Below are 13938 nucleotides of genomic sequence, written 5' to 3' on the forward strand. Positions count from 1 at the left end.
ATTTGACTTCTCTTGGCACCTTCCAGCCCTAAAATCCTACGATTCTACGACACCAGTGAAGGACCTTCTGATCCTCAGTCCTGCAAGTGTTTTTAATTGTGGTTTATTGCATATTGTGGTTTCCACTTCATGCATCTGACGAAGTGGGTTGCAGCCCACAAAAGCTTATGCCCACAAAAATCTGTCAGTCGCTAAGGTGCTACAGACTCTCCTTGTTTTTGCTGTATACAGACTAACACGGCTACCCCTCTGGAACTTATTGCATATTGTGACCTGTTGTGGTCTATTGGAAGCTAAAAGTATTTCTCAATGGAGATAGTTAATTTAACATGTGGTCAAACTAAAAATAGTGTTTGAGGTTGCAGTTTCAGAAAGCTTGCACGTCTTCTGCCCATGTTGTACCTGTTCTGTGGACAAACAGAGGACTTTTGGCTGGCAGCCCAGCACCTTTCATAACCACCAGGAGGCTAATCCTGTAAGGTACTGAGTACCTCAATCAAGGTGCTGAGTGCCCTCAATACACATTCACTTCAATAGGCAATGAGAGCACACTGCACCTGACAAGATCAAGCAAAATTCAACCACAAGATACTAAAAGCTCGTTTGAGTAGGCAACAGACTACAGGAAACACCTGTGGGACCAAATTGTGCTCTCACTCATGCTGGTGTAAGCCTAGGGTAACTCCACAGACACCACTGGAGTTACTCCATTTTTACACCAGCGTGACCAAGAGCAGAATTTGGCCCATGGTGTCTTTAAATAGACCCAAAATTAAAGGCAACCACAGCTTTGTTTAACTGAACAATACTCAATTCCAGATGATATGAAACAGAACATAAGGCAGCCGCCACCCACCCTAAAAGAGAAAGTAAACACCCACACACAAATGACACCATATACTATTTTGGGACACGCTTTCAACTCAGGCCTGCAGCTCAGTACCCAGTTTTGAACTGGGTGAACTCTCTAGGAGAGATGCTGTACTGGCAGAGAGAAAAAACACAACTTCTTATTTGCAAATTGGGCCAATTTGATAAGGCACCACCAAAAAACAACAACACTGGGCCCCCCCCATGATACCTTTTTCAGAGCCACTTCTCTGAGAGTAAGTGCACTGTTAGAAACATGTCTCTCTCATGCTTCCTTGGCTCCTACGAATCCATCCCTACTTCAGCCAACAGTGAAAACAGTATAGCCAGTACAGGGAGCAATACTTAAAGTTAAAGTTGCCTGACACTTCACATTATTAGACCCTATTATCAGTTGCTTATAACTTTGCCAAACTAACCACTCAGGCTTAAGTTTTTCAGGCCATGTGCCTGCCTAAGGTCAATTTATGTATGTATTTTAAGTTGCAGTTAAATTGGTTCAGTCAATTCTGAGAAGGAGATTAAGGAAAAACAAATTGTTGCACATGCTCAGCAGAGATTTAAGAACTCGGTTGCTACATTCTGTTTTCACTGAGCAACATACTCACAGCCCTAGTGCTGACCAGGCTCCATTTGCACCATCCCTGCATAGTGACTGAGCATGCTCCATCCTAAGGATGCAGGGGCTGAGCAAGACTTTCCCTGGAACCAGGAGCAAGAGGCTCTATCCTGTGCTTTCAGTGCTCCCCCCCTGGGCCCAGGCAGCAGGGAGAAAGAAGAAGCAGACTTAGAATGCAGAAGGTGAGGAATGAAGGGAGGGGGCGTTGCAGGAGCCACACATGGGGATAGGGAGAAGGGAACGTAGTCCGAAGGGAGTAGGAAGAACTAGTTGTTCACAAGAGCCAGTAAGGGGAGGAAAAGAGGATGGGGACAAAAACGGGGGGGAGGGGGAGGATGATTGGAGAGGAGGAGGGGGCAGGAAAAAGGGAAAGGGAACAGGAGCTTGGCTTGGGGGGCTTGGAGGAGAGCAGGGGTATAAAGGTCTATTCTATAGCCTCCAGAAAGCACTCCCCTCTTAACAGCATCTACTATTGATTTCAAAAGGATTCTGTATCAGGGAAATTTGGGTTTACTTTGGTGCAGTTACATCAATGACTGAAATCCAGGGTAATTTCAAATGTGGACAACACCTGAAAAAGGTTCTATTTCCCTCTGTCCACATGCCCACAGAATTTAGAGCTGCATTTAAAGCATAGTTTCTAGGGATACGCGAGACACAGGCAGGGGGTACCCGGGAAAAAACAGAGTGAAGGGCAGGTGGGCAGCAGCAGCCCAGTCACTTCACCCCATCACAGCCCCCAGATGGGAGGCAGGCAGCAGCTGCCACAGTCCCAGGAAGCTGGGCTGCAGCCACCTGCTTCCCACCCGGTCCCAGCTGGGAGGCAGGCGACAGGAACCGACTTTTGGGGAAGGCACATGAGAGCCTCCGGTGCCCGACAGCCTCCGGCGCTCCAGCTTGAAAATGGGCAGCACCTGCCTGCCCACATCCCTGGGTCCCAGCCAGCACGGAAACCTCCTCCGCCCCAGCTCGGATTGGGTGGCAGCCCCCCTCCCTGACTCAAAGCCCAGTGCCCAGAAAACTTGTCAATTTCACTGCTCTAACTGATCAGTGAAATTGACAATTATGACAGCCCCAGATTTCACCAGGTACTCTCTTTTCCTGTCTCTCTCTCTCTCTCGCCCCCCTTCCCTGTCTCTCTCTCTCTCTCACCCTTTCCTCCTCTGAAATCTATGGCAAAAAATTTGGCATGGCGCTTTATATTCCCCAGCACTGGCATGCCGCTCAAAGCCTCCTAGCTTTGGCAACCATCACCTCTAGTCCAGGTACATATTTGAATTGCGCACCCCTGATGTAAAGGTGGTAACCCTACCCACACTAGATCTGACATCTGTCATATCACGGCCATATATACTCAGCCCTTCTTCCAACATATGGCTCACATTAGTCTGTAAATATAAAATCCTGTGGAAAATTGAGTGTTGGGGTACAGATTAAAATTTTCAGAAGTTAGGGGGCACTTGCTACTTAAAGGGTTGAGAAACACTGATTTAAAGTATGTATTTTTAAATAAATGTTCTTAAATAAATAGAAATTGCATTTTGCCACTACATCATCTTTTCAGCACAAGAAAAAAAAATAATCCCCAAAACATTCATTTAATCCGTAGGCACATGTTCAGAGAAGTGGAGAAATGAAAGAAAGTTCTACCTAGAACTGGACAAAAAAATGGAGGGAAATGTTTGCAAAAAATGTATTAAAAAATTATCGTCTCATATTAAAAGAAAAAGAACCAGCCAGCTCTGGTAGTTCTGAACATCTTGTGCCTGCTTCCCATTTACAATAGAGGCTTTTGCAGCACTTCAGAAGCAAAAGGGGTCTCAGAACGAGTGTGGACATTACACTGCCAGATTAGTGTAAATGGGCCTCAGTTTAAATGAAAATTAACCCCTCGCCCCATATTTTCCAACAGTTCTTAATGTTCTTTACCTTCTTATATTGTACATTAAGTTTTCATTTGTATTGCAGCTTGAAATGTCAGTAGCCCAATCCTAAAGCACCAGCAAATTTGGATATTTCTTTTGTATTGTAATGCAAATCTTTGCCCAAGCGACTGGAATATGGATCAGTTTCATAAACTACAGATCCAGCTGTAGCCCCAGTGTGTGAAATAAAAACCACTCTCAGCCACTTACCTCTGAACTTCTTGGGAGGGTTGGCAAGGTCACCTGCCTCTGGCTGAACCACACATCTGTCATCCACTAATCTAGAAGAACAAACATATTTAATATTGTTATTTTGACTGTTTACATATGTATGTTTGTGTAGACAAATCCATAATACTTAAGGAAAAGGGTGGTTCACACATTTCCAGTCAATAACATGGGGGAAAAAATAAAAGGCCACCAACTGGATTACGTCAGCAGAACGAAGAAATGTATCTGTGCTCTCCCCTTGCATAAGTGGATTTCTTTTGTAGCACCAATTCAAAGTAGCCATTTCCGATCCCACATCATTTAAATCTGATTATAGTCCCTTTCTTTACAATATGCATATTGATATTATGTGTAAAATTCTTAACTTTCATTTGGAAAGTTTGTTAGTCCTGAATAATAAACAGTTTGCCTCTGGGCAGCGATCAGATTCTCATAGCCAAGCTTCTGAGGCCTGATCCAAAGCCCACAGAAATCAGTAGAAAGATTCCCACCGACTTCAATGGGCTCTGGATTAGGCCTTGAAGAGGAAGGGTGAGGCACCTAAGTTTAACTCACAAACAAAAGAAGAAAGGGATTTAAAGCACTACATTTAAAGTACTACTTGCTAACTTTAGCCACAGTCCTGCAAGCTGCTCCATGCAAGCAAATCTCTACCTCCACACAGGGCCCCTTTAAAGTCACCAGTCGCAATGGGGCTCCTTGCCGGTGCAGGAGTTCCCCTAGGAGGCTCCACTTACAAGTTCTTTGGTGACTTGTTGGTGCCCAATACTTCTTCCAAATGCTCCCAGGGGGAAGTGATGGTGAAACATCACCACCCTGTAAATTTATCGGCAAAAAATGTTGGACAGATTATGGGCAGTCCTTTACAAATATAAACGTAACACTTCACATGTAATTATTTCATGCTTATGGAGCAATATTAAAGTTCTCATGTTCTGCGGGCCACACCTACTTGAAGGCCAAATGACAACTACACTTGAGCAGGTCTGACAATTCAACCACTAGAGGCAGTGGAGGACACACACAGTCTATGATCACAGTGACAGCATATGAATGGAGGTGCCACACAAAAGATACTACGTTATTTGTCCAAAATTAAGCAGAATTTAATGTTATCTATTAACCACCATAACATATTGCCTTGTACATCGTGGTGGGGAACACAGATCTGTGAAGAGAAAGTGAATGATTCTGTCAGAAAAGACACAAAATGGCATTTATCTTTATTGGCAGGAGGCACTTGTAAAATACTTCTTTTTTTTTTTTAAAGTCATAATTAAAACTTCCAATTTTCAAAATAAATATGGTCTTTTAAAAAGCAATAATATTTCTGTGCCTTGGTATAGTGCAGGAGTGGCCAAATGGTGGCTTCTTTTACAGTTAAAGTGCACTCCCCATTCTCCGCCTGCCAGACTAGGGTGGGGAGCTAAGAGCTTCTGCCTTGCACTAGGGTGGTAGGGCTAGAGGATTTTGTCCAGTAGGGGAGGAGGTCTCGGGGGGGTGGTGTCAGTAAGTTTGGCCACCTGACATAGTGCCTCTTCACAACAGTTAGGCTGCTGATGTGCTTAGACCACTGCCTACCATGCTGACCAATATTATCTCTTGTATATTCTTTTCTTGCACTCCCCTATTTGTATCAATCAGTTGTCTCTTGCCTTATACTTGGATTGTAAGTTCTTTGGTGCAGAGACTGTCTTTTTGTTCTGTTTGTACAGCACCTACCACAACAGGGCCCTGGTCCATGACTGAAGCTCCTAGGCTCTAGTAATACAAGTAATTAATAACAAACTGAGGATCTCAAAGCACTTTATAAACATTCGTGAACTGGAAATCACAGCACCCCTATGAAGTAGCTAACTATTATCTTCCCTTTATCAATTAACCATATCTTCTATGAGTTGCCCAATTCTACACAACATGCCGGTGGCAGTATCAGAATTAGAACTCAGTGATCCTAACTCTCAATTGATTGCTCTAGCCATTAGACAACATTCCCTCTCAAGGTGGCACTTGTAATAACTATTCTATATGGCACCTGTTCTACACATAAGACGCATAGATATTAATTTGGCTTAGCTGCTAGACTGATTGACAGTGATACATAAATTGGTGCCACCAAGACAATATAGTCTTTAAAGGCATATAACCTGTTATTGAACCTGATCTAATGGTACATTGGCAAGCTACACTCCTATTGAATTAAATGACTGCAGAAGCAGGCTCATTACACTGTTAAGGTTTCCTGATTTTTTTCTCTTAATACTTTAGTTTTATATTTTATCATTTCCGTTTTTCCCTTTTAAGTAGATCTGTGTGAAATATAGGTCTGAATCTTTGGTCACAGACAACAAGAACACATTTTTGTATGCCAATGTGAGTTCATATGTTTACTTGAAACACAAAATGGTTCTCATCACATTTTACAAGTGAAATAAACAAGTTTTAAAATGACTATAAATCCATTTAATAGAAAAGCCATTAACTTAGTACTATTTTTATAAACAAATTCAGTTTGCCTGCAGGAAGTCTATTGTAAATAAATCAGTTCATTAAAACAATTACACAGGAAAATCCTATTTAAGTAAACTCTGCTACCCTATCAGTCGTTGATAGTAGTTCTATAAGCTTTTCTGGGAAAAGGCATCAGAAAAAGCAATATCTGTTGGCTTGACAGAATTCAATTTGTATTTTTTTCTCATTTTGATTAATAGTATTTTTATAGTCTATTTTTATCTTTAAGGGTTTTTATTATTAAGATTTTAAACAGTTTGTGTTTTTTAGTTGTTGGAAATTAGAGGAACGTGGGGGAAGAGTCGGGGTTAGGGTTACAGCAGCACTGACAGAGGCGGGGCTCCCTGCAAGGCTGAGGGGCCCGAAAACCAGGGCACGAGGTACAGAGAGGCTGCAATCCTGGCCAAGCAGTGCAGAGATCTGCAGCAAGGATGATGAACTCCCAGCCGTGGGGTGCTGCTGAACAGTTCCTGCCCTGGAGATGAGCTCCCACATGGCTGGCTGGTGAGCTGGTGAGCCTCCCCCACACCTTGTGCCTGCAGAGATTAGGTGTCCCCGGCCCCAGGGCAGAACAGGGAGCCCTCTGCAGTCCAGCGGGGCCATGACAGGCTGTGTGTGCTGCTGCAGGGCAGGTGACACCAGATTCCTGCAGGCACAGGCGAGGGACAGGGGACAGCATTCCCACCAGCTGTTGCCCATGGATATTTTTTTCCGTTGCTTTCAGTGCATCAGCTGAAAATGACATTTACTGATATCTATCGATTAAAATCTGATCCTGATTCCTGACAAGCATAAATATCTAGTTCATTCAAATTAAGGGTTTGATTCTATTCCCATTCAAGTCAACCAGGGCTTTGCCATTGGCCACAATGGGAACAGGAGCAATCTCTTAACATGCACATGAATTTTCCACCACCAGGCTGCCGGCGTGCAGAGATCACAGCTTATCACACTGCCCAATGTGGTCTCAATGCTTCCTTGTACCCTCCTTTCGTCTCCACCTGTTTCATCTTCTCTTATACTCTTTGGGGCAGAGTGTCTTTTGTTCTATGTTTGTACAACATCTAGCGTCATTGGGTCGTGGTCATTGACGAGGGCTCTTAAGTGCTGTGCAATACAAATAATACAAGTTCAGTGACCTAGGGAACAAAAGCAGGCTGCTCAGACTTGCCTTTGCTCCCAAAAGTAAAAAACAACTAAGAGTAATAACTATAGAAATCAGTAGCTAGTGTTCAATAGGCAATTCTGAAAGTAGGGTCTGGACCACACTTAAAGTGTTCCTAGAATAGCTATGTTGGTTAAATGTATGAAAATAAATAAATAAAATCACACTGGAAACCAATAAGGGCAGATGCCTGAGGGAGCAAATTCCTGCTCCAAGTTCCTTGAAACATCCCATACAGAGCTAAAGGCATGGTCAGACTCATCCTAGCGAGGCGTAAGCTAGCGCGCTAAAAAGAATGGTGTGGATGTTCAGGCCTAGCAGAGGCTCAGGCTAGCCAGCCGAGCTCAAGCCCACCCTACCCCCTGGGTCTGTGCTTGGTTGGCTAGCCCAAGTCTCCACCGGTGCTGCAACATCCACAATGCTATTTTTAGTGTGCTAGCTCTTGCCCTGCTGGCACAAGTTTGTCTACCTGGGCTGGGAGGCTATTTCCCAACTGCAGTGCAGAAAGCCCCCAGGAACTTACAGGCAGAGTATCATCTGCTCTAGCATGGAACCATCACTTGACGCCTCTGTTCACTGACAGATAAAAGGGGCCAAGATCTTTAAAACGTTTTATTCTATAAACCTTCTACTATCTCTGCCCTTTGAAATTACTTGTAGGAGCCAATGTCCAAATCCACCTATGCTTCAAATTTTGTGCGGTCAAAGTGAATTTAGAATGGGAGACCAGAAACAGAGTATTTTCAAAAATGTTTAAAGAAACTATTTCTAAAGATTTTAGTCTCAAAATTAATCCACCAATTTTCTAAATGGTTTTCAGAACTAGCACCACTAGCATCCTTCAGCATGAGAGGATTGGGATATGATTTACAAGGAGGGTCTTCTAATAAGACCCCAACTGCAGCCTTAGCTAGAAAGAGAGAGAATGCTACCTTCTCCACTACAGAGCCACATCATTGCAGCAAAATAACACACGCAGCCAAGGGCTAGATCCTGCAGGATGCTGAATACTTCCTACGAGATGCTGAGCACCTCCAACAGCCATTTTCTCAATGAGAGTGGAGGGTGCTCAGCACTTCTCACAATCAAGGCATTGAAACATAATAGAAAGTAAACTTTAATTAATACTAGTCACTTTCTTTTGTGTGTTCTGTTAAGGCATAAAGATAAATGCCATAAAGTTGTATTACTGTAATTAGGGACCATAATCGTCCCAAACGTAAATGGATTTGCACCAGGGATTGATTGGCCTTCAAACGACATACACAACACTTTCTGAATTACACATGCAATACTCTTCGTTCTCGCAGCTGAATACCCAATTTAATACAGTTTTAGTTTGATACTGTACAGCACATGATAGGCAGGCTGGCTGTTCTCTCTATTTAAATATAATTCAAACTATTTTTAATATAGTGATTTCTCAAACTGAAATCTCTTTTAGCTCTTCCAGTCTAGGAAGCCCATTCCCGCGCAATGAAGATCCTTGGGCACTAGCTAATCTAGTCACTGATGTAAGTGCCGCAATCTCCACAAACTGGGAAAGGAGAGAATGGATGGTCCAGTGATTAAGGTGCTAGCTAGGTTCAAGCTCTTCTCTATCACAGATTTCCTGTGTGACCTGAGGCAAGCCACTTAGTCTCTCTCCATCTATAAAGTGGATATAATAATACTATTAATACTTCTTTTCTCCCACTCTGTCTGTCTTGCCTACTTATATTGTAAGCTCTTCAGGGCCTCGGTTCCCCATTCGTACAATGGGGAAAATAGCATTTCCCTCGCTCACAGGAGTGTTGTGAGGATAAACACATTGAAGATTTTGAGGTGCAAAGATCGTATGGTAATGGGAGACATGTAAAAGCACCTAAAATAGATGGTACAGAATCCATGAAAGGAGATAAGGCATTACAGTGTGAATCTTCTAGATACTTGGAAAAATAAAGGGAAAATACATAGGGAGGAGGCGCAATGTTCACCAATCTAATTCTGGTCCATGCCTCCTGGCTCTTAACAAAAAAGCCCTACTCTGTTGTTCTACCACAGAAACGCAGAGACATGATTCACCATTGCCCCCACCTTGTGTAGACCCACACAAAGTAAGTGTAAAACGCTAGCAAATGAGAATAGTTATGTTTTACACCCACTTTTTACTGGCAAATGTGCACAGAGCGTAGGCAAGGGTGACTCAGACCATGACTCTTCCAGATGGGGGTGTGATGGGACTCTTATGAAGAGTGAAGTAAAGGGGGGTTAATAGGAACAGGAACTCCACAGGAACCAACCCCACATTTCCACTCTCACAACAATCGAGCTTCCCATAGGTGTGGCAGTGGGCTTTCACCATGAGCCTGGACTGGTGTTCTGAGACGGCAAGAACTAAAATCTTTTATTTCCAATTAAATAAACAATGTGGGAAGTTTTAATGAATTTTTAAATGCCATTATTTGAGCAAGTGGTATTTTTTGCCAACTTGTCTGTCCCATATGTCCACTTAACTGATTTCTATCCCAAACCTCAGCCACTTTTTTTAATGATTATTTGTATTGTCAAGAGGTCCCACCCATGATCAGGGGCCTGTAAATACTATACAGACTCTGCACAGGAAGACGGTCCTTTGTCACGAAGGGCGTAGGGTCTAAACAGACCAGAGAGCTACAGGGTAGGAAAAAAAGTGTTCTCTCTCCCATTTTACAGATGGGACATTGAGGCATGGAAAGATTAAGTGACCTGCTCAAGGTGACACAGAAGTCCGTAGCAGAACTGGGAAATGAACTCAGATCCACTGAATCTCATTCCAGCGCTTTAACCACTGACCACTTTCTCTCTTGCAAAACATCTTACAACACCAGACATAACCTGGACTAAGTTCCAATTTGTCCATACAATACATGCAATTTTTCTACATTTTAGTTCTCAAGACTCCTTCATGTATCTATTAAAAAAAAGTTCAGTAATCACTTATTACATATACTGATTATGAAGGCACTGGTCATGCCTCCATAGTCAAAACATATAATTCTCAAACTTTACAGCATTTACTTGTTGAGTACAGAAATAATATTCAAATCCTGTATTTCATAACTAAGAAAACAAAAAAGCATCTGTTGGTTTGTAAATGCTAAAAGTCTCTGAAGCCTGTTAGGTAGTAGCCTTTGGTTTCTAAACAAATTATTCATATTCTGTGTGCTTGCGAAATAATTAATTTAAAATGCATGAGGCTAATAATAGGCCTGATTGAACCAATAAAAGTTGCAGGTGCTAAGCACTTTTTATTTTCAGATTTCTTTAACAATTTTCAAAGATATGATCTGATTTTTTTTTTAAATCACACTTGTTTGCAGTTTTGTTTTGTAGTCCAAATGTTGCAAATGAAGAATTTTTTAAAAAAATCAGACATGGGGAGAACTAGCTCTCTACATTATACAATATATTGAGCTAGCTGTTTAAAATACAGACGTAAGTTATAAAGCAAATATTTTAGCCATTATATCGTCAAAGTAGTTTTGGCAAGCTTAAATAAGCTTAGCAGCTTTATTCTTTTGCTCACTGGAAACAGACAATACTGCATTGTACTGTATATTGTAATACAGTACATAGCAGGTACAACATGATTCCATTTCAGTTCTGCACATGTTGGCTACTTATAGGAGACAAAGGAACCTTCTAGGTGATTATGGTATGATTTTTTTTGTGCAAGTTCTTTTTGAACATAATAAATGCCTTTGTTTTATGTACAATGCCCATGAGTGGATGTTGTACACTTATTTCTCACTGTAGTCATTAAGATGTATAGTAATTCAGTGCAGCCTTACGTACACCCTCAGTGCTCTGGAAGAGAAGACAACAGCTAGGACATTGTACCTTTACTTATACCCCCTGCATTCAGCCATTGTGAAATCAGATTATGAAAGGAACAATATTATGGAGATCCCTTATTCTGGTTCCCAATCCTTCTTCCACTGAAATCAATAGAAGTTTTCCTATTTTATTTCAGTGGGAAACTGTACTGAACTCACCAGAGTCTCAAAATAATGGGCATCTATTACATTACTGTACTCCACGCTACCATGTACAATACCAGGCTACACAAAGATGGAAGCCATCTAAAATAATGATTTATATGCCTAGAAGATACAACATGTTCCTCGCTGTTCATAAAGCAAAAGTCTCTAGGAGACCTCCTCTTCTGTTTCCAATGGTTCCCACTTCCTTAAATTTAGGGAGGCGGTGTTGATTTTTAGGAATCTAGGAACTGTCATACTGAATCAGAGCACTCATCCGTCTAGCCTAGCATTCTGTCTTGATAGTGGCCAGAACCAGATGCTTCAGATGAAGATGCAAGAAGCCCTGCAGTAGGCAGTTATGGACTAGCCTATCCATAGGGAATGTTCTTTTATAATCCCCATTAGCGAGTGACTGGCTTATGCCCTGAAGAATATGCTTCCCAAACATTTGTTTAAATCCTACCTAATGAAAGTCTGGAGGTTCTCAAGGTAGGGATAGGATACAGAAGGACCTAAACAAACTGGAGGATTGGGCCAAAAGAAATCTGATGAGGTTCAACAAAGAAAAGTGCAGAGTCCTCCACTTAGGAAGGAAGAAAGAATCCCATGCACAGCTATAGATGGGGACCGACGAGCTAGGCAGCAACTCTGCAGAAAAGGACCTGGGGGTAACAGTGGATAAAAAACTGGATATGAGTCAGCAGTGTGCCCTGGTTGTCAAGAAGACTAATAGCATACTGGGCTGCATTAGGAAGGGCACTGCCAGCAGGTCACAGGAAGTGATTATTCCCCTCTATTCGGCATTGGTGAGGCTGCATTTAGAATATTGTGTCCAGTTTTGGGCCCCCCACTACAAAAAGGATGTGGACAAGTTGGAGAAAGTACAGCGGAGGGCAACAAAAATGATTAGGGGGCTGGAGCCCAGGACTTAATGAGGAGAGGCTAAGGGAACTGGGCTTGTTTAGTCTGCAAAAGAGAAGAATGAGGGGGGATTTGATAGCGGCCTTTAACTACCTGAAAGGGGGTTCCAGGGAGGATGGGGCTAGGCTGTTCTTGGTGGTGGCAGATGACAGAACAAGGAGCAACGGTCTCAAGTTACAGGGCGGGAGGTCTAGGTTGGACATTAGGAAAAAGTTTTTCACTAGGAGGGTGGTGAAGCACTGGAATGGGTTACCTAGGGAGGTGGTGGAATCTCCATCCTTAGAGGTTTTTAAGCTGAGGCTTGACAAAGCCCTGGCTGGGATGATATAGCTGAGGTTAGTCCTGCTTTGAGCAGGGGGTTGGACTAGATGACCTCCTGAGGTCCCTTCCAACTCTAATATTCTATAATTCATTATCCATCTATGGCCATGACTGCACTAGAAGCACTTTGCTGATATAGGAATATTGGTATACCATACTGGCAAAGTGTGAACACAGATTATACTGGCAAGACTGCGCTATTCCTGGTATAACTGCATCTAACCCAGGACCTTTTGCCGGCACTACTACGTTGGTCAGCAACTGGCTGACATTGCTGGGCCAGCAGAAGTCTGTAGTGTAGATATGACTCACATGTCAAATCCTATCTTGAATCCTTCTAAGCTCTCGACCTCAATGATGTTTTGTAGCCATAAATTCCACTGGTTAATTGCACCTATGTGAAAAATATTTCCTTTTATCAGTTTTAAATTTGCTGCTTTTCAAGTTCATTGAATGTCCTGCCATTTTTATACTATGAGAACAGATGAACAGAAGTGCTCCATCTACTTTAATACCATTCATTGTTTCAAATACCTTTATTATAAGAGAGGGCAGCAGGAGGATTTCAGCAGGAATATGTGAAGAGAGGAATTTTGTTTTAAGGGGTGAGGTCTGAAGCAGGAGTAGGGGTGCAGCAAGAGTGAGGAGGTGTATGTGAGGGGCAGGAATGAGAGGTGGGGAGAGCAGGAATGAGTATAAGTGCAGAAATGGATAACGGTGGGAGGAGCAGGTTGGTTGGGGGCAAGGAACACATGCTGGGGGAAGTGGCAGATCTTTCACGAACTACAAAAATGCACAGAGCCAGTTACGTACAGTAGGTACAGTTACTATTGTAGGCACATCTTTAATGTAAGCACACCAGAGACTGTAAGGGACTTATGGATGATGTGAAAGGGCCAAGGAATTTTATTGTAGCCGTGAAGTTTATTAAAACAGCGATTGAGACACAATCACATTCTGGAAGCCATAAGGGACTTGGGTGGAAAGAGTTCCATATAAAATGGGACATGAAAAAAAGGCTCTATACCAAAAAACCGATGATGATGGATTTTGTGAATTGTAGAGACTTTTCATAAACTCTTCTCATATCTCAGAGGCCAAATTCAGCTCTGATCTAATACCACAGAAGTTACACACAAAATAATTTGGCCTCAAAACTTCACAGAATCTTGCACTGTTAAAAAACAAAGATTAAACTACCTAATTTCATCTTATTTTGGGTAAGGTCCACAAAAAGAATAAGCGTCAGAAACAATATTTGATTAATAAAATCATCAGGAATGTGCACTGGAGCCAGGCTTCATACCTTTACTTACTCTGAGTAGTAATCTTACTCCTCAAGCAGTTGGATAAACAAAAACAGAGTTTTAA

At 42.3% G+C, this 13938-nt stretch overlaps 1 protein-coding gene across 2 annotated transcripts in view; it reads right to left on the bottom strand.

The window, feature by feature from the left end:
* The window catches only part of ITPR2 (inositol 1,4,5-trisphosphate receptor type 2), a 328286-nt gene that overhangs the window by 274553 nt on the left and 39795 nt on the right, over positions 1-13938 (bottom strand). For both annotated transcript variants that reach the window (XM_067559269.1, XM_067559270.1), the window contains exon 2: positions 3625-3695. In XM_067559269.1, the coding sequence (XP_067415370.1) occupies positions 3625-3695 (71 nt within the window). The remainder of the gene's footprint in view (positions 1-3624; positions 3696-13938) is intronic.

The sequence above is a fragment of the Emydura macquarii genome, unplaced genomic scaffold, assembly GCF_026122565.2.
Source record: "Emydura macquarii macquarii isolate MOO-44397 ecotype Brisbane River unplaced genomic scaffold, CSIRO-AGI_Emac_v2 contig_2205, whole genome shotgun sequence".
NCBI lineage: Eukaryota > Metazoa > Chordata > Testudines > Chelidae > Emydura > Emydura macquarii.